This window comes from Vipera berus, assembly GCF_964194415.1.
Source record: "Vipera berus genome assembly, chromosome: 5".
In the NCBI taxonomy this organism is placed as follows: Eukaryota; Metazoa; Chordata; class Lepidosauria; order Squamata; family Viperidae; genus Vipera; species Vipera berus.
The window spans coordinates 65059933-65086233 of NC_138207.1; the positions used below are offsets into that span (position 1 = coordinate 65059933).

General features: G+C 40.3%; 1 protein-coding gene across 2 annotated transcripts in view; it reads left to right on the top strand.

Annotated features, from left to right (window-relative positions):
• Positions 1–26301, top strand: part of DOCK1 (dedicator of cytokinesis 1) — a 443954-nt gene that overhangs the window by 380396 nt on the left and 37257 nt on the right. For both annotated transcript variants that reach the window (XM_081328492.1, XM_081328491.1), the window contains exons 40-46: positions 1308–1412; positions 2852–2993; positions 3449–3527; positions 6036–6120; positions 7844–7930; positions 17219–17395; positions 21836–21919. In XM_081328492.1, coding sequence (XP_081184618.1) covers positions 1308–1412; positions 2852–2993; positions 3449–3527; positions 6036–6120; positions 7844–7930; positions 17219–17395; positions 21836–21919 — 759 coding nt within the window. The remainder of the gene's footprint in view (positions 1–1307; positions 1413–2851; positions 2994–3448; positions 3528–6035; positions 6121–7843; positions 7931–17218; positions 17396–21835; positions 21920–26301) is intronic.

Consider the following 26301-nt stretch of genomic DNA (forward strand, 5'->3'; position numbering starts at 1 on the left):
TCAGAATTTTATATCTAACATAATTATACTCTAAAGACACAAAACATCTTGACTATCCGAGAGTTAAGCCTGATAAAAAGTAAAGCTCATCTATTTTTATTCAAAATACAAAATACAAAATCCCTAAATCCTTTATCATTAATCACGCTGAGCTTGTCTATTATGGGCGTGATACACAGACACTGTATCTACACTTCACACAAAAAAGCAAGTTTAAATTAAAAGTTTTTAATTCATCCCATTGTTTATACGATGACGGTTGCCCATATGTATGCATGTGTATAAAATATTCTGTAGAATCCCTTGGGATCAAGGCAGTCAACATGTTGCGGCCGAACAAATGATCAAAAAGCAACCTGTGAAGTGGTAAAACAGTATCACATGCTGGATTAAGTGTACCATTAATGAGCAAAAAAACGTATATAATGCTTTGGGGCCTCTTAATGCAGAACTTTCCAATCAATTCTTATAGCTTCAGTCTTACGATAGAGAGAGCAGGCATGTTTCATATCTAAGAATTAGGTATAAGAATATGCTTCTTATTCTAGTTTGCTGCTTGATTCAATTCAGATATCATAATATGTTTCATACCAAGTTATACTTTGCAATATATAGGAACATTATAAGAGTAGGTACTTGAATATATATCACCACTTAATATACACAGAGATCAAGAGAGACCATAATTACATACCCATTTGAAAATATATGCAAAGAAGTATTGGATATTAAAAAAGAAATATTAGAAAATATTAATAAAGCAGCAGTATGACTAAGGAGTACTACTCTTTGGCAGTAGAGTAGTGCCAGAGTAGAGCATTAGATTATTAAGAGTTGAGCATTAGATTGTTACTCTACCCTGCTTCAATCAAAAGCATCTACTGAGATGGAAGAAGTACTTCCAATAGCAATTTCATTTATCTTCCTGTTAAAAGTCTGCTCCATTTAGAAAGATACCACTGCATATTTGTTTCACCTGATTCAGCTATAAAAGCTGCAAGTAATTCTCTATATTTGACCATCAGATTTTCCCCTTGGCTACTAGCTGATATACTTGCAAAAGACTTTCAGTACAGCCCATAAATAAAACAAATTAAGAGAAATTGGTCTTCTCTTTTCCATTTATCTATTAGATTTTGCACACAAAGTAAATTATCTTGTTAACATGCCTGCAATAGCATCCTATAGAATTAGGGTGAAATACATTAAATGTTTCTTATTTATAAGTAGCTGTGATTGGAAAGGTTTATGAAGAAAATATAATCTCCAGAACAAGAACATTCTAAAAATTATGTTTTTCTTAACAGAAAAAACAAGCACAGTTTTATGAAAATATTGTGAAAGTAATAAGACCTAAACCAGATTACTTTGCAGTTGGATATTATGGACAAGGGTTTCCGACATTTTTACGGGTAAGTAAAAAAAACAAAAAACTTCTCTACTAAATCAAAATCAATGCTGCAGGCCAGAAAAACACATTTTGTATCCTATACATTTTGAATGAAAGACTGTGTTCTAAATGTTCATAAATCCTTTTTATTGGGAATAAAATAGAATGGAAGATACAGTGGATGGTCATAGTACAATAATGAACACTCATTTTGTTTTGTTCTTTTAATTTTGGCTAACATTTTGATAGCTTTTCAGACATTTTCTGGTGCTCTAGAATTTAACTTTGTGCTTCCACTCCAGTTTCTATAAGCTTAGCAAGTCATTAACCAATGTTTTGTTTCTCAAGGTTGGATGCTGGATGAAAAGCCAAGTGAATCATGAAATCCACCTGTGTTTTACTAAAAAAAATTTGCTAGAAAATGGTATTTCCTTGCTGGCTTCACAGTTGTAGAGATAAATGCTAATAATGTTGAATAATTAAATGCAGCATTGTGGAAAACCATGAGAAATCACTTGGGGAGGTAGCAAAGCTATCCAAAATATTTGAATCTGAGTAAGATGTAGGTTGTGAAATAACAGTGCTATCCTAAGAAATGAAACAGAACAAGTTTCACAAGTTCAAGTGCATTATTTCTTTCTTTTAAAATAGAAATATAAAAGCAGAAATTGCTTATGTGCTAAATGGAAATACAAATAAACTTTTCATAGATAAAATACAATGAAATTAGGTTTACAAAAATATTAATCAAAATATCTTAGCTTTCTTAATAAAACAGTACACTTGCATTTGTTGTGAGGAGCAAAAAATCGTAAGGCTAAGTAGTCACAAAAGAATGTTTAAGAATAACCTTTTTTTAATTCCCCTGCCTACTGGTTTAATATTGATCTATTTTGTGCTCTAAAAACTTTGATTCTTATATAGTAGTAATACAAATGCACATAGAATTCAATCCAAAGAAAATAATTCTTAGAATAGACCCAGTAAAATCTTTGGGAACATTGTTTTGGTTGAGTCTATGACTGACAGGTTTAGTAAATTTCAGTAGATTTTTTTTCTGTAAATCCAGATTTAATCTATAAAGAGCATTTAAACTTTTATGGGAATTCATCTAGCCAGGATAAAATGGTCATAATCATAAAAGAACCTCATTTCACAAATAATTTTCCATTCCATAAGTTGAAAACTGTAATGTACTCATTTAATTCAAAAATATGTGTCAGAATAAAAAATTGATGAATTTTAAGTAAATATGTAGAAGTATAAGTATATTCTTATTTCAGGACCTCTTTTTTTAAAAAAAACCTATTGATTTGTATAGAATTTTATTTTCTGTTGGTTTCTAGAAATGTTTAGCTTCATAATGTAGAAGCAATTAAAGATATTCTTAACCATAAATTGTGTGCATTTGTATATTTAAGTGGAATCTGTCAAAAACTTAAAATATATGTCTGTTTATAGAACAAAGTTTTTATTTATCGAGGAAAAGAATATGAACGTCGTGAAGATTTTGAAGCAAGATTATTAACACAGTTTCCTAATGCAGAAAAAATGAAGACTACATCACCTCCTGGTGAAGATATTAAAAATTCTCCTGGTCAATGTATCCTTTAAAAGTTTTGATGGCCTTGGTGTAATAAGAATTTCAACAACTCATGGGGTTCTTGCTGTACCTACATTCTCTTATTGTTACATAAGAGTTGTATCTAGGTGAAGATGATAAGATGGAGTCAGTTGGCTGATCATGAAGAAAACTAAACAGGTTTTGGTCTGGATCATACTCAAGTGATGCACCAAGAAGAAATCCCAGAGCTATAGATTACAACAGAAATTGGGAGGAAAAAACAGTGGCAGGCAGACTACTTCCTTTCCTTATGGTGGTCAAAGAAATCATAAGAGTTAAGCACAATTTGAGTGAATTATTTTTTATCTTTACTTAGTGTACAGTGTGTGTGTGTGTGTGTGTGTGTGTGTGTGTGTGTGTGTGTGTGATAAATTAGGCACTCTAGTTGCATAACTTTAACTAGACATCACTGTAATTCTTAACATGTAACACAGATATCCAGTGCTTTACAGTAAAGCCAAAACTGGACTTACCATCAAAATTTCACAAGCCTGTATCAGAGCAAATTTTAAGGTACAGACACATTTGAAATGAGAATTACTCAGAATAGCTTTAGTAGACTGCACTTGCTTAAATGTATTATCTGCTAAATAGCCTGAAGAACTGCATCTAAATTCATCAACACAAAAAGAAATAGACAGTTTAAGGTGCAGCAAGGGATTATCTTTTTCCATTTATCTCAGGGGAAAAAATAATTTTGATTTCATGGCTGCTCTCTCTCATTTTCTGTTTTCGTTTATTTTTCAATATTGATAAAAAGTAGAGTAATTTGTGAATGACTTTTGGTTGGTGCAATTTCTGTTTTACCTTTCTTCTACACGCACAAGGCAATCTCACTGGATAGATCAGTATTTTCAATCAGGTTTTGGGGTTTTTTTAGGTGAACTGCAATAAGGGATTTTTGCAATTCAGTACGACCTGTGCCTCCTTATAATTCCTTCTAGACGGTATCCCATAAAATAAATGTAGTCTAAATATTATATACCACTAGTAATCAAAACAAAAGCTTTCCTGAGCAGTTATCGTGGCAGTAATATCTAAGGCCTTGGTATACCATTAAAAGAACGTATCTTCATATTCTGAAAACTATGTTTAAAAGCATTGTTATTTATTTGAAAAACTAATATGCATCCTCAAAAGGAGCAAAAGGGCAATGTCATGTGTCATAATGTCACCACCAAGTTGATTCAAATTGCATATAGGCCACAGATATCATGATTTTGTTGTTGTTGTTAGCTGCGAAGTCATGTCCGACCCATCGCAACCCTATGGACAACGTTTCTCCAGGCCTTCCTGTCCTCTACCATCTTCTGGAGTCCATTTAAGCTCACGCCTACTGCTTCAGTGACTCCATCCAGCCACCACATTCTCTGTCGTCCCCTTCTTCTATTGCCCTCGATCTTTCCCAGCATTAGGCTCTTCTCCAGTGAGGCCTTTACTTCTCATTAGGTGGCCAAAGTATTTGAGTTTTAGCTTCAGGATCTGGCCTTCTAAAGAGCAGTCAGGGTTGATCTCCTCTAGGACTGACCGGTTTGATCGCCTTGCAGTCCAAGGGATTTGCAGGAGTCTTCTCCAACACCATAGCTCAAAGGCCTCAATTCTTTGGCGCTCGGCCTTTCTTATGGTCCAACTTTCACTGCCATACATTGCAACTGGGAAGACCATAGCCTTGACTATACGCACTTTTGTTGACAGGGTGATGTCTCTGCTTTTTAGTGTGCTGTCTAGATTTGCCATGGCTTTCCTTCCGAGGAGCAAGCGTCTTTTAATTTCTTGGCTACAGTCCCCATCTGCAGTGATCTTGGAGCCCAGGAAAATAAAATCTGTCACTACCTCCATTTCTTCCCCATCTATTTGCCAGGAATTGAGAGGGCCAGATGCCATGATCTTGGTTTTCTTAATGTTAAGTTTCAACCCAAGTTTTGCACTCTCCTTCTTCACCCGCAACAAGAGGCTCTTTAGTTCTTCTTCACTTTCTGCCATTAGAGTGGTATCATCTGCGTATCTTAGGTTGTTGATATTTCTTCTGGCAATCTTAATTCCAACTTTTGATTCATCTAGCCCTGCCTTTCTCATGATGTGCTCTGCATATAAGTTAAATAGGCAGGGCGACAGTATACAGCCTTGCCGGACTCCTTTCCCAATTTTGAACCAATCAGTGGTTCCATGTCCAGTTCTCACTGTTGCTTCTTGACCCGCATATGTCATGATACAATTTGCCAAATAAGTTGCAGTGAATACTGATAATATCAATAGCATTAAACCTCTGCACCCAAAACCAAGACTCTTGAAAAAGCTTCTCTAACCAGATTTATTAAAAGAGAAAAGGGATTTGATTACAGGAATCTCAACAACTGAATGCTTTTAGAACCCAATTTATAGGAGTTTATTTTCATTCTCTTGGGGGAAAAAAAACCTTTTTTAAGGATGAACATACTGTATGAACTAGTTCTGAGTTTTCCAGATAATAGAATAATGAGTGTATGTTTTGAATGTATAGTATTTTTCAGTCTGCCATCCTCTTTCCAAGAGAAAAGAATCCTTTCTCCGGTCTCCGTTGGAAAGTCCTACTGCAGAATTTCCATTCAACCATCATCTGCAATAGTAGCCTAGATTGATCACAATCTCTTAATACTGTATATCTTTATGAGAAAAAGCTGACTCTGGATTTTGCTTTTTATTTTCCCTGCACAGGCCTGCAGTACTGGGTAGTTGTGATATTGCAGAGCCAGAAAACTTTGTGATACTGTACATAGATTAAAATCTAATTATGAAAAACAAGTAACATAAAATCTGACACTAAGATTTCTGGTAGAAGGGTGGGACAATAAAATTCCAATTATCACTTTAGGGGATTGTGATATTGCAGTTTGAAAATCCTCATTTTAGGCTTTACTAGGATACATATTAGCCCTATAAAATATTACCTTCCTACAATGCTTATTACTTAGCTTGATTGTGATCTTAGATATAGTGGCCATATGAGACTATAAATGTAATTATGTGTTTATCTCTTTCTAGTTTCTATAGGGTAAATGAGGTTCAGCGGTTTGAATATTCAAGACCCATTCGAAAAGGAGAGAAAAATCCAGACAATGAATTTGCGGTAATTTGAACATGTTATTCAGTTTCCTTAATGTCTTTTAAATGTGCTTGTCTAATATGTAAGAGAAAGCATAATACCCTTTCTGTAAATCTTTACAGTTTGTATGTATACGTGACATTTATTTTATAGTGTTAAGGAATTTCTTGTCATCAAATGCAAGATGAACAAAAAAAGATAGTGTTTAGTTTTTTAAAAGTCGTTGCATTAATGTAAAGATTTTAGTCATGAAAAATTAATTTCTTCACGAATGATTTTCACTAATACCAGTTTTTTATTTAGTTTAACTAATTTATGCTTTAAAATATTTACTCAAAAACTAAGATGTCTCCATTGAGTTAGGCTCCCTGTACAGATCACATTATTGGCAAACAAAGATTATAAACACTTACTTGAGGCTAAATTACAAGTAATATTAAATGCTTCTTTGCATATAATATGCAGCTTATATCAACTGGATGGGAGACACAAATAATTAAAGGAGTCAGAATAGGGAAAAAGAGGAAATTAAACTCTTTTCCTCCATCTTCTGAAACTGATATTTGCACCAGCTGGGGATTTTCTCTCATTCATTTTCTAAGCAACAGTTCTGTGCAATTTTATCCTCTAGAAATAGCTGTCTACAGAATACTACAGGATAAAATAATTGTTTGCAGAATAGGCTGTTTATATATGTACATCTTGAAATGAGGGGAGAGCTAATTCACTTGTGTCATCTATATCAGGGCTTTTCAACTTTTCTACCCATTGTACCACTTTTAGGTTATGGCAACATCCGAGTACCACCAGTCGCCTAGCAAGGTGTCAAAAACTTGATGACCAAAAAAAAAAGGAAAAAAGTGATGAAGTACAGGTAGTCCTCGACTTACAACAGTTTGCTTAGTGACTGTTTGAAGTTACAGTGGCACTGAAAAAAGTGCTCCCCAAGCCACAGCCGAGCAAGACACCTGCCTGCCCACCCAGTGGCGCTCTTCCTCCTGTCTGAGGTTTTCATTGTAGTGAGCAATTCTGTTGAAGATTGGCAGCGGGGGTGGGGTGGGGGTGTGTTTGGTTTTTATTCGCCCCCCCCCTTTGCTGGGTGGTTGTAGCAGGTTTTGGTCACTTCACATGACCCTGGGATACTGTGAACATCTTAAATATGAATCAGTTGCCAAGCATCTGAATGTAAATCGCAAAACCCTGGAGATGCTGCAACATTCCAGCTGATCAGCGCTTCTTCTGGGCTCAGCAGATGTGCTGGGATCAGCATTGAGCTCCAGCTGGAGCCTGGCGCTGATCCTGGCACTTCCGCCGAGCCCTGACAGCCCCGAAGAAGCGCTGATCCTGGCGCTTCTGCTGAGCCCTGACAGCCCTGTAGCTCCAGCCATCTCTCGCTCAGGCTTGTGCGGTGCTGCCACCGGTTCAACTCATTCCCCTCCCCCGCTACCACTTTTCTAGGATGGTCGCGTACCACCTCCCAGGTGCCAATGTACCACAGGTGGTACTCGTACCACTGGTTGAAAAGCCCTGATCTATATGAATACAAAAGCTCATAACAAAACATAAAGAAAATTAATTAAACTGGATGCAAAAGTGTTCTTTCATCCATTTTGTGTGGTTGTGTTGCCACTGTGGCATTAGCACATTTGCTACTAGATATTTGTATAATGAAAGTATAAATTTTGGATTAGGGTAATTTTATCAGTCTACAAGCATTTTACTTTAAAACTTTTCTCTTAAATTACAGAATATGTGGATTGAGAGAACTATTTATTTGACAGCGTATAAACTACCTGGTATTTTAAGATGGTTTGAAGTCAAATCAGTATTTATGGTAAGTTCAGGTTCATAAGATCACATTATTAGATGGCCGATATTTTTAAACAAATCAAAATGTTTATAATTTGCTAATGTTTACATTTTGAATGTTTCCAGAAATCTTCCATGCATTTACTGTATATTTGCGTCAGTCTTTCTATGGAGACCAAACTAGGAAACCAAAGTCATGCAGGCCAATACTACTTTTATTATAAATGCTTGCAAGTTTAAGTATCCTTCCTCTCTCCTCCTGTCTTCATGACAATTAGAATATCACACCTTATTTGGAAAATACCTCGCTGACTTTTCTTTTAAGGCTAAAAGTGCTTCATTGTGAAATACTTCATCTGCTTGTCCTTCCTATTTTTCCATCTGGGCACCATTTTGGGTTAGTTTCATTTATAGAATTAAAATTGGTGGACAGCAGAGCTTCACTTTGCTATGGAGTGTTTTTGGACATCTGAAATGATTAAAAATAGTTTTGTGTGCTATGAATATGTAATGAAAGATTCTGAAACGTTATCATGAATGAACTATAGATTCAAAGAAATAGTTTTATATTAGGGTGAAGCACAATTTCTACCTACATCAGGTTTGAGAATAAATTATAAGTTTTTCATTGTAATCGGTTTGCAATTTTGTGAAAGGGATTTCTGTTAGAGCAGAATGATTTTGAATTTGAGGTTCATGTAGCTTTTACATAACATCTCTCCAAATTGAATTTGCCCATCCTACAAAGTTATTTTGGAAGGGGATGCTTTAGTTTTCTTCTCCACATGACATTGAGGTGCTAGAGGCTTAAAAGTAGATTGCTCCTGTTGTAATCCTATTTCTGTTTTAATTACTGTTGTGGAATCTACTTATTTTTATCATAATATTGTATTTTCTAAATAAACTACCCAGAGTTTAGAGATTGGCAACAGAGAAATTCAATGGTAATATAATTTAAAACACTGGTGTTTTTTTCCCCAAAATCAAATTAAATATGTTCTAAAATGAACTGTTAAATTCAGCACAGAAAACTGAACGAGCAGACATTGAAACTCAAAGGATGGAAAAAATTTATACTGATATTTTATACTGATATTGATGGGATATAGTTTTTTGATGACTTTAGTCATATGTTATCTAATTAAAATTCCTGTTATGAAATCAGCTTTCTTTAGGTAGGCAGTGACAATATGAAGCAGATCAATTTTACACATAGCACATAATTATGCATAATTGTTTCTAATTCTTTTGTATACGTTTTTGTAAATAAAGTTATAATGATACACAATTGAAATTAATACACCTCACCATTCTTAATATTTCAACAAAGCATTTAACTTTTTATCTCCTATGTGTAACACAGCTCCTCCAAAGTCACAGCACCTGTTCAGATTGTCTTATAAGATAGAAAGCTACTAACACAATTATGTATTCCAGAATTCTATAATTTCAAAACACTGATTTCTTGACACAAATATTATGCCCAAAGTAGAAAATAAGATGAAATAAATTATATGCGTTGCAAGTTATTGGAAACAGAAATAATCTTTAGCAATCAGCTGTATTGCTAGTATTTTATTTCTAAATGGAAATTGTGCCAATTTTTTTTTAATCCCATTTGTATCCCGCCCTTCTCCGAAGACTCAGGGCGGCTTACAATCTAAAGCACAAATCAATGTGCTTAGCAATAGCCTTCATTCTATGTATATGCCTGCTTATTAGGGCTTTTGCCCCCCCCCCCCCCAGCAGCATTATTACAAAGTCAGCTTATTGCCCCCAACAATCTGGCTCTAATTTCAGTCTAAAACAATTTCAGTCTAAAACCAGCCTCTTCTTATATCTATGGAGATTTTCAGTCATCCAGGTCATGGTTGTTCCAAAGGTGCTTTTAAAGAGGCAACCAGACTTTCTTGTTTTTCTTTGAAGACATTGTGCTTCTCATTCAAGAAGAGCTGAAGAAGCTTCTTAGATGAGAAGCCAAACGTCTTCAAAGAAAAACGCAAAAGTCCAGTTGCCTATTGAAAAAAACACCTTTGGGACAGCCTCTTCCTAGTGTTAGTATTTGTGATGGAATGAACAAAAAATATATTACATTTTAGCAGATGAATTTTATTAGTTATATATTTGCAAAGAATGATAGAAGAAAGAATGCAAATAAATACTGATTTTGGATATTGTAATTGCTCCTGTATTTGCATTGTAATCAATCACAAAATAAAAGTGGAAATGTATTATCAGAAGTGGAAATGTATTATGCAGATTGATATAAATAGATTAGTTATTAGAGACCACAAATATGTCTTGTTGACTATTTTTGTTCATAGTTAGGGCCTGGTTAGGCCTCCAGTTGAATACATGGCGAGTTCAAACATTCAAACTTGTTGTTCATGCAGGCACATCTATTTTCCCAATATCCAGATATTCATCTGGAGATCTGAGATATGCCTATAGTCACATGTGTGTCTTATTCACATAGCAGTCTATGTGAATCAGGTCCTAACAATATAGGGTTCCATACCAAGCAAAAAGTCTTGATTTATTAAAGAAATACAGATTTCTTTCAGATCTCCAGCAATATACATGATGGTCAGGGAGAATAAGGGGCATGTCCAACATGGGCAGGCCCATTTTCTACCTAGCTTGAGATCACAATATACTCTCAGCAGATTCCCTAAACTGGGTTTCTTTCTTCTGATTAGGATTTAATCTTATCACTAAATTTGTAATTAGGGTATTCATGATTGTTTCTAAAATGTATTCCTTAATAAGGAATAATCACATGACTGCAAATTTAGTCCTGTCTTCTGAGTTGTAGGTTAAACAGTAACATTTAATTAACAGAAACTATTCCAGCAAAGTCAAATAAATCCCATTAAGATCTAATGTCATTTTAATGAATTCAGTATTTCCATCTCTGTTTCCATTTCTAATTATACCTGCTGGTGGATATATACAGGTATCATAGATTTGTAGTGCAGTAATTTATTTTTACTCTGAAGTTTCCCAAACAAAAATAGTTTAGCGAAAGTTTTAGTGAAATAAAATAAGAATGTGCTTAAATGAACAATGTATGTATTTCAGATATGATAATTACTATATAATGAAATAGGGGCAACATGGGCCACACGAAAACTAAGTCTTTTAGATACTATAGGGTAATTTGGAGCAATGTATTTAAATTAGGTAAAACTTAAAAACAGGACATGGATAAGTATATGTGAAAATATATTTTATAATTGCTCTAACTGTGTCACAACTAGAATGTATTAATTTGATTATGATATTGTAACTAAGGGAATTGGAGAGGGAATTTTTGTTGATGTAACCTGAGCTATGTACAAATTTTTTTTGTTATTGGACTCTTGACTACCCAATCACCAATTGCTTCATAAATATTTGGATGTAAAATTAGAAAATTAATAAAACTTCTTTAAAACAAGTTCATAGGAATGGCGACTATAGTCATGAAATAAAGAGACATCTGTGAGAAAGACTATGACAGATATATATATGTATGTATGTACCGTATATACTTGAGTATAAGCCGAATTTTTCAGCCCACTTTTTGGGCTGAAAAACTCCACTTCGGCTTATACTCCAGTCAACAAAAAAAAGAACTGTCCCTTCGTTCGGAACAGGCTGCTGAGAGAAGCTGCCTCGCCTGCTGCGCCCCCCAACAACCGCCGCTGCCGCTTTCCCCCCCCCATCGCTCACCCGCTGCCCCCGAAAATGCCGCTGCCGCTTTTCCCCCCCCCATCGCTCACCCGCTGCCCCCGAAAATGCCGCTGCCGCTTTCCCCCCCCCATCGCTCACCCGCTGCCTCCGAAAATGCCGCTGCCGCTTTCCCCCCCCATCGCTCACCCGCTGCCCCCGAAAATGCCGCTGCCGCTTTTCCCCCCCCATCGCTCACCCGCTGCCCCTGAAAATGCCGCTGCCGCTTTTCCCCCCCCATCGCTCACCCGCTGCTCCCGAAAATGCCGCTGCCGCTTTCCCCCCCATCGCTCACCCGTGCTTTCCCCCCCATCGCTCACCCGTGCTTTCCCCCCCCCATCTCTCACCCGTGCTTTCCCCCCCCATCGCTCACCCGTGCTTTCTCTCCCCATCGCTCACCCGTGCTTTCTCTCCCCATCGCTCACCCGTGCTTTCTCTCCCCATCGCTCACACGTGCTTTCCCCCCCATCGCTCACCCGTGCTTTCCCTCCCCATCGCTCACCCGTGCTTTCCCCCCCATCGCTCACCCGTGCTTTCCCCCCCCATCGCTCACCCGTGCTTTCCCCCCCCATCGCTCACCCGTGCTTTCTCTCCCCATCGCTCACCCGTGCTTTCCCCCCCATCGCTCACCCGTGCTTTCCCCCCCATCGCTCACCCGTGCTTTCCCCCCCATCGCTCACCCGTGCTTTCTCCCCCATCGCTCACCCGTGCTTTCTCTCCCCATCGCTCACCCGTGCTTTCCCCCCCCATCGCTCACCCGTGCTTTCCCCCCCATCGCTCACCCGTGCTTTCCCCCCCATCGCTCACCCGTGCTTTCCCCCCCATCGCTCACCCGTGCTTTCCCCCCCATCGCTCACCCATGCTTTCCCTCCCCATCGCTCACCCGTGCTTTCCCCCCCATCGCTCACCCGTGCTTTCCCCCCCCATCGCTCACCCGTGCTTTCCCCCCCATCGCTCACCCGTGCTTTCCCCCCCATCGCTCACCCGTGCTTTCCCCCCCCATCGCTCACCCGTGCTTTCTCTCCCCATCGCTCACCCGTGCTTTCCCCCCCCATCGCTCACCCGTGCTTTCCCCCCCCATCGCTCACCCGTGCTTTCTCTCCCCATCGCTCACCCGTGCTTTCTCTCCCCATCGCTCACCCGTGCTTTCCCTCCCCATCGCTCACCCGTGCTTTCTCTCCCCATCGCTCACACGTGCTTTCCCCCCCATCGCTCACCCGTGCTTTCCCTCCCCATCGCTCACCCGTGCTTTCCCCCCCATCGCTCACCCGTGCTTTCCCCCCCCATCGCTCACCCGTGCTTTCCCCCCCCATCGCTCACCCGTGCTTTCTCTCCCCATCGCTCACCCGTGCTTTCCCCCCCATCGCTCACCCGTGCTTTCCCCCCCATCGCTCACCCGTGCTTTCCCCCCCATCGCTCACCCGTGCTTTCTCCCCCATCGCTCACCCGTGCTTTCTCTCCCCATCGCTCACCCGTGCTTTCCCCCCCCATCGCTCACCCGTGCTTTCCCCCCCATCGCTCACCCGTGCTTTCCCCCCCATCGCTCACCCGTGCTTTCCCCCCCATCGCTCACCCGTGCTTTCCCCCCCATCGCTCACCCATGCTTTCCCTCCCCATCGCTCACCCGTGCTTTCCCCCCCATCGCTCACCCGTGCTTTCCCCCCCCATCGCTCACCCGTGCTTTCCCCCCCATCGCTCACCCGTGCTTTCCCCCCCATCGCTCACCCGTGCTTTCCCCCCCCATCGCTCACCCGTGCTTTCTCTCCCCATCGCTCACCCGTGCTTTCCCCCCCCATCGCTCACCCGTGCTTTCCCCCCCCATCGCTCACCCGTGCTTTCTCTCCCCATCGCTCACCCGTGCTTTCTCTCCCCATCGCTCACCCGTGCTTTCCCTCCCCATCGCTCACCCGTGCTTTCCCCCCCCCCATCGCTCACCCGTGCTTTCTCTCCCCATCGCTCACCCGTGCCGCCCCGAAAATGCCGCTGCCGCTCGCCCGCTTGCTCGCTTCCTCGCCCGGGGACCAGCACCAGCCAGCCAGCCCGCCGGCGAGAAGCCCGGCCCGGAGGTGAGGGGAGGGAGCGGAGTCGCTCACCCGTGCTTTCCCCCCCCCATCGCTCACCCGTGCTTTCTCTCCCCATCAAAGATCCTTGGAAGTAATGGTTGGAAAAGTTTGCAAGTCTTTGGGAAAGTTCAAGAAGTGAAAGGAATACCCTCCTCTTGAAAGACCAGATAAGGCAGACAGGGAGATGAAGAGTTCAACCGAGTTTCCTCTTTTGTTCAGGCATCTGCACCCGCTGCTTTTAAACTCGCCGGGCGCTGCAACGGCACCCGTTTTCCCCGGCGAGTTTTCCCTACCTGGCCCCTGCAGAATCGCGGCGGCGCCCCCGGAGAAGCATACCCCGAGGCTGCGGCCGATTTTTCCTTCTCCTAGACTCTGCCGCCCAGAGCGTTGTTTCTCCCCCTCGTGCGTGCGTGGGATGAGGCGAGAAACCAACAGCCTGCGTCCGTCTCTCTTTATGTATATTTCTGTATATATCTTATCTCGGGATCTAGACCTTTCGAAGGAGAAGGGGCGGCTGGAGTTCGTGAGTTGCTGTGGGACCCAAGGGTTGGGGGAAGAGAGATGGGAGGGAAAAGGGGAGAAACCTGCCGCTGGCTAGTTCTTTGTCTGATCGGGGAGCCTGAACAAAAGAGGAAACTCGGTTGAACTCTTCATCTCCCTGTCTGCCTTATCTGGCTTTTTGAAACGCACCACCGGCTGCTCCGTCTAGAAGCCCAGATTCGGGAGGGCTGCTTGGCTTCCACTTGAGCCCATCTATGTCCGCGGGCCCCCCCCCACTACCCCTAGACCTCCGCCGCCGGCGGAGGCTGGATCCGCGCTCCGCAGCGGCAGGGCGCGGATCCAGCCGGCAGCAGAGGCTTGTGGAGCACGGATCCAGCCTCCGCCGGCATGCAGGCAAATCCTGCTAAAGGGCTTTCCCCCCCCCACACTGGATCCGCGCTCCGCAAGCCTCTGCCGGTGGCAGGGCGCGGATCCAGCCGGCGGCAGAGGCTTTCGGAGCGCGGATCCAGCCGCCGGCGACAGAGGCCTGCCTGCTTCTTTCCGCCGCGGAACGAAGCAGCCTGCCTCCCCAAACCTCCCCAAACCTCCCCAAAAGAAGCAGGCAGGCAAGGCACGGAGATCCGGAGACCTGCCGACGTTTGGGGAGGTTTGGGGAGGTACCCAAACCTCCCCAATCATCAGCAGGTCTCCGGATCTCCGTGCCTTGCCTGCCTGCTTCTTTCCGCAGCGGAAAGAAGCAGGCAGGCAAGGCACGGAGATCCGGAGACCTGCCGACGTTTGGGGAGGTTTGGGTACCTCCCCAAACCTCCCCAATCATCAGCAGGTCTCCGGATCTCCGTGCCTTGCCTGCCTGCTTCTTTCCGCAGCGGAAAGAAGCAGGCAGGCAAGGCACGGAGATCCAGAGACCTGCCGACGTTTGGGGAGGTTTGGGGAGGTGCCCAAACCTCCCCAATCATCAGCAGGTCTCCGGATCTCCGTGCCTTGCCTGCCTGCTTCTTTCCGCAGCGGAAAGAAGCAGGCAGGCAAGGCACGGAGATCCGGAGACCTGCCGACGTTTGGGGAGGTTTGGGGAGGTACCCAAACCTCCCCAATCATCAGCAGGTCTCCGGATCTCCGTGACCTGCCTGCCTGCTTCTTTCCGCAGCGGAAAGAAGCAGGCAGGCAAGGCACGGAGATCCGGAGACCTGCCGACGTTTGGGGAGGTTTGGGGAGGTGCCCAAACCTCCCCAAACGTCAGCAGGTCTCCGGATCTCCGTGACCTGCCTGCCTGCTTCTTTCCGCAGCGGAAAGAAGCAGGCAGGCAAGGCACGGAGATCCGGAGACCTGCCGACGTTTGGGGAGGTTTGGGGAGGTGCCCAAACCTCCCCAAACGTCAGCAGGTCTCCGGATCTCCGTGACCTGCCTGCCTGCTTCTTTCCGCAGCGGAAAGAAGCAGGCAGGCAAGGCACGGAGATCCGGAGACCTGCTGACGTTTGGGGAGGTTTGGGGAGGTGCGCGCGCACCTCCCCAAATCTCCCCAAACTTCGGCAGGTCTCCGGACGGCGGCGGCTTGGGAGAGGTGCGCGCGATCCTGGAAGCACCGAAGCCTCGGCCGCGCGCAAGTCCTCGGTAAGCTCCGGGCGGTCACTTGCTTCGCGTCTCCTGAGGGAAGGGGGGGCGACTGGAGCGGGCGTGTTTCCTCGCCTGCTGGGCGCCGCGATTTGCCCGGGGAACGCGCGGGCCCCGAATGGCAGCGTGGAGCGAGGAAGCGGACAGCCAGGGCTTCCCCGAGAGCCGCGGCCACACAGGGTATTCCTGTGTATTCAGGCTTGCAAAATGGTGGATCGAGCCTCTGCTGGCGGCGGAGGCTTGCAGAACGGCGGATCGGCTTATACTCGAGTCACGAACTTTTTCCAGTTTTTGGGGGTGAAAATGGGGGTCTCGGCTTACAGTATACTCGAGTCAGCTTATACTCAAGTATATACGGTATGTATATAACTGCACAAATAATACATTGATGACAAACATACATATTCTGAAGGCCCTTGTCTTCCCAGTTCTGATGTATCACTGTGAAAGTTGATTTTAGGAAAAAAAAGTATGCCTTTAAATTGTAGTGTGTAGAAAATTGGTAAGAATACTAGAAGAAATAAAAGCACACAGCTTGCTGGAAGCATTAATAACGAAGTTAAAATTTAAATATTTTGGAAACATTTAATTAAGCTAGTTAATTAACACAGGTTGAATATAATCAATATGTGTATATAAGTGACAGTTACAAAGACTTGATTGTGTGCCTTTCAGAAATATCTTAAGCTACTGCTGTTTTTCTACAAAGTTTATGGATATTATAGCAATCAGATATAAAATTGCATTTTGACATACCTCAAATGTGTGTCATTATTCAAAAGAGTGTGTCTCTGTTGGATTGGAGAAGAAAAAGAGATCTCTCTTTAAATTATTAAAATAATCCTGCATGCATAGTCAGGAACAGCCTTTGAAGCAACCGTGTTTGATAGGAAATGGAAACAGCTGCATTACTGGTTCAAACAGAAGTACTTTCTTTGTGCTCCTGTGCATGGTGCATCTTTCAAAATATTGCAACAGTCCTACTATTTTGTGTATTTAATGAGAAATCTTTGTAACATGAAATACATGCTAGAGATTAAGATTTTTTATTATCTCTTCATCCTCTTCATCTTCCAGCTTTTTAATTTCAAAAACAGTCTACCCTGGGACATAATGCATGATAGTAAAAGGTGACAGCAGTTTGCCCATTGAGTGTACAAAGAGCTGCCATGTAGCTTTTAATTTGTTCAGTTTCTGTTTTACTGTGTATGAGTGATGGTTGATCTAAACAAAAGCACTTTTTGCTTATTATCAAGTTGTTGCATTTATCTGTCCAAATTTTTGAGCATGAGCATCATTATTCAATATTGTGTTTTAAAACTACATTAAGAATTTTTTTCTGGAACAAATTTATTGTTTTCAGGTAATATTTGAATTCAAACTATTTCAGCTCTTGTAATCGTTTATTTGTTAAAAATTTGTTTTCTCAGATTGAAATCAGTCCACTTGAAAATGCAATTGAAACTATGCAGTTTGCAAATGATAAAATTAACAATATGGTCCAGCAACATTTGAATGATCCAAATCTACCTATTAACCCTCTGTCGATGCTGCTAAATGGGATTGTGGACCCTGCTGTCATGGGAGGCTTCACCAATTACGAAAAGGTTTGGTTGATTTTTGTTCTCTCAATAGTGATGCTGTAGAAATGAAAAATATAGAGCTTAATGGCAATGACAATGTAGCTACTTATTGCCACAATTGAATAAGTTACTAATACACTGATTAGTATCCATTACTAGTGGAATGTATTTCATATTAAAATGGGTAATCATTTACTAATATAAGTACTTTTAAAATGTTTTTTGTAGCAGTTAGCTCAGGCAAGACAAAGAGTCACTGAAACTGGAAAATAAGGTGAACCATTTCTTGTTTGATAAGTAATGAGGATCAGAACACAGAAAGGAAAATCAAGGAAGAATTTGTGCTATCTTGTTTCTTTCTCCTCTTCTTCCCTCTGAATTATTACTTGGGCGTCCTCCTGGATTCACGGCTCAGTTTGGAAGATCATATAGGAGCCGTGACCAGGGGGGCTTTTGCCCAGGTTCGCCTGGTGCGCCAGTTACGGCCCTATCTGGACCGAGATGCCCTACGCACAGTCACCCATGCGCTTGTGACCTCCCGGCTAGACTACTGCAATGCTCTCTACATGGGGCTGCCCCTGAGGACCACTCGGAGGCTTCAGCTGGTGCAGAATGCAGCTGCGCGAGTTGCGATGGGAGTCTCCTGATACTGCCATGTAACACCTCTTCTCCGCGAGCTGCATTGGCTTCCAGTTGCCCTCTGGGTGAGATTCAAGGTGCTGGTGATGACCTATAAAGCCCTAAATGGCATGGGCCCGGATTATCTGAGGGACCACCTGCTGCCAGCGTCAATTTCCCATCGTCCTGTGCGCTCCCACAGGGAGGGCCTCCTCAGGGTACCGCCGGTCAAGGATTGCCGACGGGCGATCCCCAGGGGGGAGGGCATTCTCTGTGGGCACGCCTGCCCTATGGAATCAACTGCCAACGGAACTCCAGACTGCCCCCGACCTTCGTTAATTTCTCCGGGACCTAAAAACCTGGTTCTTTGAGCTATCTGGTCTGGACTGAGGGGTTTTAATGTTTTTAAATTGTGATTTTAATTTTTGGGGGCTAGACTTAATTTTATTTTATTTTAATTTTATATTGTATTGTTTTTAAATTTTTCCTTGTAAACCGTCCTGAGTCCTTTGGGAGTAGGGCGGTATATAAACCGAATTATTATTATTATTATTATTATTATTATTATTATTATTATTATTATTATTAATAATAATAATAATAATAATAATAATAATAATAATAATAATTAGACAAACTGAAAAATTAAATCTGATTTGAAAGCCATATTTAATCTACCACTGGATAAGTCGGTGCCAGGGTAAGGCTTTGAAGAGAGCCTTTCAGCCACATTTTTGCAATTGCTTTTAGCCCAGATAGCTTATATGAATCTACTAACAGTCAATAGTGGGCCAGGAGAGCAGCAATTTAACCCCAAATTGTGATTCAGTTTGCAGGTTTGCAATTGTCAGTTTGTAGTGATTTAGATTGCCCACCTGTGTTGTGGAAATCTCAAAATCCGTGCATCTATGTGATAGTATACAATTCTGTAAAGAAATAACAGCCAATACACGTCTAGTTCAGGGCCTCATTATATTAAGCAAGACTGAAGAAATTAGATATGGATTCTGCATTATTACAGTGACTATGTGCTGCTAGATTCAAGAGTAGAATGCTGTGAATGGCTGATATGGTAAGCCAATGAAACCATCTTTTCTGGCCCAGGTGTGTTTGTCCTGAAAGTAGGCAAAGGAACTTTAGGTGGCTGTTGGATCCAACCACCATATGCAGGTCTTTGTTACCTGAAATGGGGGCAGGGAATGAATCAGCTTGCTAGACCGAGAGCTGGCGTATATTCCCTGATTACCATATTGTATTAATACTGAGAAGACTTAAACTGATCCCAGATTTGGCAGCAATGATGATTCATTATTGCCAAGTAGACAAAGTTATATTATTTTTACCAGATGAAAATTATTTTTTATTTAATTAGGCTTCCTTAAATGACCTATAGTAATCTGTGCAGGTATAATTCTTTGACTTTCTAACATGCACATTACATCATTTAGTGGCTCAGAATCATAGCATTTGGCACCGTTCTAGCAAAGATCTCACCAGTAAATATAATCCAAGATGAAGCAAAGTTTGTATAAATGCAACATGAAGCGCTTTAAGGGGATTTAAAAAGTTGATTGTCAGTTATGTATTTGCATTAGTGGCAAACATCGGTAGCTCAGGTGATGGATGAGGGTGAAGGTTCATTCTCCAAGCTTGTGGGTTGGTTTCTGAATGATTCATTCAGAGACAGCACTGACCCTCAACCAACCCATGTGACAGTTTACTTCCCAATGACCCTGACCTGAGGTAACCTCTCCATCACAAGACTCACTGATGACTCACACCTGGCCCAGAGCAAGACCCACCACAGACCTCATGTCAACGCTGCAAACATTGGATGTTTTTGCTTTGACAATATAAAGAGGCAGCCTTTTCCTTTAAATTGCTTTGCTCTTAGAATTAGATGATGCTGGGGGTGGGGGAGGAGGAAGAATGTTTCCCCCGGTTGTTTTTAAGAAGATAAGAAATGGCTGCCGTACAGAATGGAAGGGAAGCTTTGCCCTTCAAACTGATTGGAGAACATGATTTATGACTGCTAATTGGAGGAGGGAATTGTGCCAGATATTAGGTGCTGAAGGGAGGGAAATTCAGATCTTGGCATCCACCATGCTGTGCCGCCGCTTTGTTTTCACAATTAAAGACTTAAGATAAACAATGCCTGAAAGTTCTTTGAACTGTTTCATTAGTTGGAACCATGACACTTCACTTGACACACCCACACCTGAAACCCTTATAAACAGAACTTTGACATCCCCTAAATTCTGCTGAAGATGTTATGTAGCCTGGTAACGAAACATTCAGAAACCAACCCACAAGCTTGGAGAATGAACCTTTATCCTCATTTACATATTTACTTGCACTCATAAAAATACCCCCATCATTAACTGTTTTAAATGAAAGAAAGGTCACATTTCACAATGCATGATTCCAGTCTTCGTTCTCTATGATAGTGATGAGAATCTTTAATGATAGTTATAGTCAGTACTGTGCCTGTTCAGACGTTTACCTCCTTTTGAAACATTAAAATTACAGGATTGTATTTCCAGTTGGAATCTATTTTCCCACCAGAAAAAGTTTGGTTTTTTCAAAAATCACTTTAGAACTGCTCCTAACTTTTTATTAAAAGGCGGAGTCGTTTATGAAGTAATAGGCCATCAGCATCTATTAGTCATGATGACAGATATTACTTGCTTCTGTTTATCATTTTTGGGGAAACACAAGTGGGAGAGTGCTATATTCCTCATTTTCTGCTTCATTTCTCATGGTCATGAATGCTTTAAGTGTCATAATTATTTTATATATGCCAATTAATACTTTTGAATCCTCAAATTTGAGATAGGTCTTATTTTTCTTTCATAAATTGATAAGCTTATTTGCTAATGCAAATAACAATTTGATTTGGTTGTTATTATTTGGTACTTTTATATGAAATAGGGACCACTACGGTGGGAAGGTAACAGTGTTCTGTGCGCCTTTGGTGTCTAGTCATGCTGGCCACATGACCACGGAGACATCCTCGGACAAGTGCTGGCTCTTCGGCTTTGAAATGGAGAAGAGCACCGGCCCCTAGAGTCGGAAACGACTAGCACGCATGTGCGGGGGAACCTTTACCTTTACCTTTATACCAAATATAAAATTATACTTGCTATAAAAATTATACTGGGGGCATGATGGCTCAGCGGTTAAAGACACCGAGCTTGTCAGCTGGAGAGTTGACAGTCTGGGATTGAGATTTGAACTCCACACAATGGGGTGAACTCCCGTTACTTGCCCCAGCTCTTGTCCATTCACCAGTTCGAAAGCATGCAAATGCAAGTAGATTAATAGGTACCACTTCTGTGGAAGGTAACAGCGGTCTATGTACCTTTGGCGTAAAACCGTGCTGGTCCATGACCGTGAAAATTCTCTTCAGACAATGCTGGCTGATACGCACCATGCCCTAGAGTCAGACATGACTGACAGGGAAACCTTTATCTTTACTGTCATACCAATATTTATTTATTTCAGCATGTCACTAATAAAACAGAAATATTGTTTCTCAAAAGGCATTGTTAACAATGACCCTGTTGGAGGAAGGGACAGCTGAGATAAAATAAGCTCTGATATAGCCATCATTAGCCTTCCTTCCATGACCCCCATGAATCAGTTGGTGGCAATGGTCCTTCAGGAAGTGGGGAGAGGTACACAAGTCAAATAGGCATCTACTAGGTGTCTACTTTCCTTCTTCTCAGAAAGATTTTCTTCAGAACCATTGGTAATGTTAAATATTATGTTGTTATTGTTGTTGTTAATAATAATAATTGTATAAATGCTATTGTACTAAATAACTGCTGGCTTTTTTCCCATTAGGCTTTCTTTAATGAGAAATACATATATGAACACCCAGAAGACCATGAAAAAATTGAAAAGCTAAAGGATCTAATTGCATGGCAGGTAAATCAGATTGAGAAGGAACCAAATGTCTTTTTCAAATAGTTTATTGTCACCTTTAACAAAAATGAGGAATGAAAGTGCATATGTTTATTGCCTGGGCTGATTTATTCCATTAGTGATGAAAAAGAACTTGGAGATATAAGTTAGACTTCCAGATACAAATTATCATATCAAGATAACAGAAATCTTAATTATAAATATTTCATGACAAAGTTTTGCTAGATCCAGATTAAAAGAACAGAATGTGGAGGAAATAATTAATAAATAAAAGAGCAGCTTTTCCCCAATTTGCTGGCCTTGTAATGAGTTGTATTTTAATTTCTAACATCTCACAATAAGTTTGGAATTTATATACAGTATGTTTTCTGAGTTTATTATGAGAGCTAATCCAATATATCTTGTGGGCATCAAGTTAGGGAGCCAAAAAAGGTGAAATCTTAAAAATAAGAAACTAGAATTAATAGACAGTGTTCTCCAAAGTAGCTAAAAGTAAGAAAGCAGGTATATATTTCAGGTTTTACCACTGGTTTCTGCATCACAACACAGCCTGCCTGGGGCTTCATAAAATATTGAATGTGCTTAAACTTATTTGAACTTTTAAAATGATTTTTCTAAACCAGATTTAGAACTTTCTAGGGTTTATGAAATTATATTGTTCTTCTATACAGTATATGCTGGTATTTAAATAGTGAGTTTTAACTAGAAACTACTTAATTAGAAAATTAATTACAAATACTACTGACAGCAGGTTAGTATAAATTAAAACAGAATAAGAAAAGTGAAGAAGTCTACTGAAGGGAAAAAGTGATCTCAGATGTGAAGTTTGCTGTTATAAACTAGAAGAAATATGAAGTGTATGTTGCAGAAAGAAGTAACATTGATGAAAGGGGGGAAAATGAAACCTTCTAATGATTAATTCATTAGAGGGATATCTTTTATTCAAAAATATCTATTAAATATAAACATATGTCATTATAGTGATTTATGTGATGTGCAGATGATGCAAATTTCATTATGAAAATGATGTAAATTGCCACAGAAATTTGCTCCATTGCATAAAAAGTCCATTATATTGAGGTCCGCTAAATTGAGGTTTCACTGTACCTATTTTTTTGCTTATTTCTTATTCAAGGAATTTAAAATAAGGATTTAAGTTTATTAAGTTTATGTGAGTTTACTCAGCTCTGCTCATACCTTAATCATTGTGTATTGAATTGCTGCTAAAATTAAAATTTTCATCAGTGATTATAAAAAAGATAAAAGTAGAAGAATGGGGAGTTAATATCTACAGGGCTTATGGCATGTTCCTGTCGGAAATCAACTAGGTATATTTGCAACAATTGTACGCTCATAGCAGAAAAAGTCAAAGGATTGAACTAGCAAGGCCAAACTTCAGTTGATGAGAAAGCACAAGGGCTTATCTGTTCAAAGATAAAAGGCTCATAGACAGTGGAGGTAATCCTCCATTATGAAGGCACAGAAACGGAGGAACAAGAGCTATAGATGTGTTCAGTGACTAAAAGCAAAAACACAGAAGATATTTTGCACCACTGGAACTCAGAAATTGTTTTCAGATCATTGCAAATATAAGAGATTCCATCTTTTCAGGAGAAGATGTGGCAGAATAGGTGAAAATTAATAATCAATAATCAACAATGCTCTTTAAAGACAAATAGAAGAGTTATGGGATTTTGCAACTCATTACTACCGGTATAATGAATTAAAACAATCCTATGGCAACTGTGTTGGTGAAGTATGCTATCTGCAAAGTTATGTCAGAATAATTTCCAATATTTAAAAAGTCCACTGATGATTATTTTCTGTTGGTGATACATGTAGGGATACTGCAATGAATTACAATTCTATCGCCATAGACTTTGAAACTGTAGGAATGAGATTAAACTATAGACCCTAAAGATTTAGGCGTTATTTTTCTCCATCCTTCCAATCCAGTGTTTTTAAAATTTTCTGTAATTATGAACTATATAAAATTTAGAGAATGCAAACACCATCCAATTAAACAACCTCTCCCTACATTTTTGTCTTTAACATGTAATTTTCCATTTTTAAGTGAATAAAATCATAATTATAGTTGCATTTGGATTTGCCTTCTTATTTTAAAGATTTTTAAGCTAAAATTTTATTATTTTTATCAAAAGTTAATTTGTTTAACACTTGAATATGTATGTATCCCATCCCATAATAATGAAACTCCTAACACAAACCTACTGGTCAGGATTTCCTGATATCTATCAGGAGACAAGCTGTGCTAGGCATAGTACTTCCAGAAAATTCTTCATACTGACAATTTTCTCCTTCAGAATGTGGAGGAAGACACAAGAAGATCAGGTATTCTTGACATGATACTAATCAATATGGAAGACTTAGCTGAGGAATTACAGGTAGTGAGGAAATTGGAAGAAAGTGATCATATAATGCTAGAGTCTTAATTTTAAGGGAAACTAAAATAACGTAAAGGTAAAGGTTTTCTCTGTCCAGTCCGGTCTGACTCTAGGGGGTGGTGCTCATCCCCATTTCTTAGCCAAGGGAGCCAGCATTGTCTGAAGACATTTTCCATGGTCATGTCACCAGCATGACTATATGCCAAAGGCACATGGAATGTTGTTACCTTTCCACCAAAGTGCTACCTATTTATTTACTCGCATTTGCATGCTTTTGAACTGCTAGGTGGGCAGGAACTGGGACGAGTAACAGGAGCTTATCCCATTGCACAGTGCTCACATCTCGAACCCAGGCTGTCAGCTTTTGTAGCTGACAAGCTCAGTATCTTTAATCACTGAGCCATCATGCCCTTAAAATAATATAGTCAAAGATATATTGTGGATTTCATAAAAGTGAGGTTTCATAAGTTCAAAACAATGATTAGTAGGGCCCAAGAAGGAGTAAAGGGGGAAGGAACTCAAGAAAGTGGATAGTTCATAAACAAAGAAGAAACTAAAATGGGGAAAAAATCCACTAAGGAAAAAAATTAAACACAGCAAGAGAATCCAACACAAAAAAATCTTAATGAAGACCTGCAAACAAAAAGGGACACAGGCAGATAAGAAGGGTGAGATCACAAAGGAAGAGTACAAACAGGTAGCCACAAATCACCTGGTATCAGTAAATTTAAAATACAGACTAAGCTGAAGTTAGAGAAGGATACTAAAAATAACTGAAAAGGCATTTTCCAGCTGTATGAAAGTAAATGAAAACAAGAAAGGTGAATACCAGTTGCTCAAGGCAAAGTGTTAATAGTTAACAAAAAATAAAGCAGAGCTAATCCTCCTAGAATACTGTATTTCAGTTCAAAAACAGACTGTCTGTTCCACCAAGAAATTAGGACATAGCAGGCAAAACTTAAGATTGATACAAACATGACCATAGAATACCTCTTTTCTTTGACTGTGTTAACTCTCCAAGACCAGATGAATGGCCTCCTAGGGACCCAAAGGAACTAACAGTTGATCTGGCTGTACCTCAGTATACTATATTTGAAAAATTCCTAGAATACTGAAATTCCAGATGATTGGCAAATGTTTCTGTCTTCCAAAAGTGGAGAAAGAAAATCCAGCAATCTTTGTGGTCAGTCTGACATTTATCCCTAGGAAGATTCTAGAGCAAATTGTGAAGAGGTCTATCCGTAAGTGCATCAAAAAGAATGCAATAATTTCTAGACATTACCATGGATTTATAACTAATCGTTATAGACCAGTCTTCTCTCACAATTTGACTGAGTAATAGCCTTAATAGATTATGGATAATCTATTAAGGATACACAGTGTTTTTGACATGCTGATGCTACAGTCTAGATTTAATTAAGAGCTGTTATTAATTAATGATTCTTCATTGAAGTGCTAGGTGGATTGGTCCGGGAGCAGCTACTCTTTCATATTTTCATTAGTCACCAAAATGAAAAGGTAGCAAGATTGCTTATGATATTTGCAGATTGTACATAATTGAGTAGGATACCTAATACTCTAGAAAACCAACATAACATTCAAAATATGTTGCAGAAAAGGGCAGGAAGTCAGTATAAAGTATTATGTATGTAAATATTATTATATATTATGTAAATAGCTCAGTAGAAGAAAAGAACTTGAAATATTCTCTATGAGCTGGTTTCAATTTTTAAAGGTGACTGAAAGTTTGTAGCAATTTACACATCCTTTTGGTTCTTCAGAACTATTTGGAGTGATTCTTAGAGAAACAACTATTCATAGTTAAGTATATGCATTTATGATATTGGAAGGCTGCTTTTGTATCCTATTTTTGTATCCTATTTTGAATTGTGTTTTTAAATTAAAAAATAATTTAATTAATTAAATTGTTTTTTAACTTAAAAACACAATTCCAAGTAGGATGCAAAAGCACCATTTCCA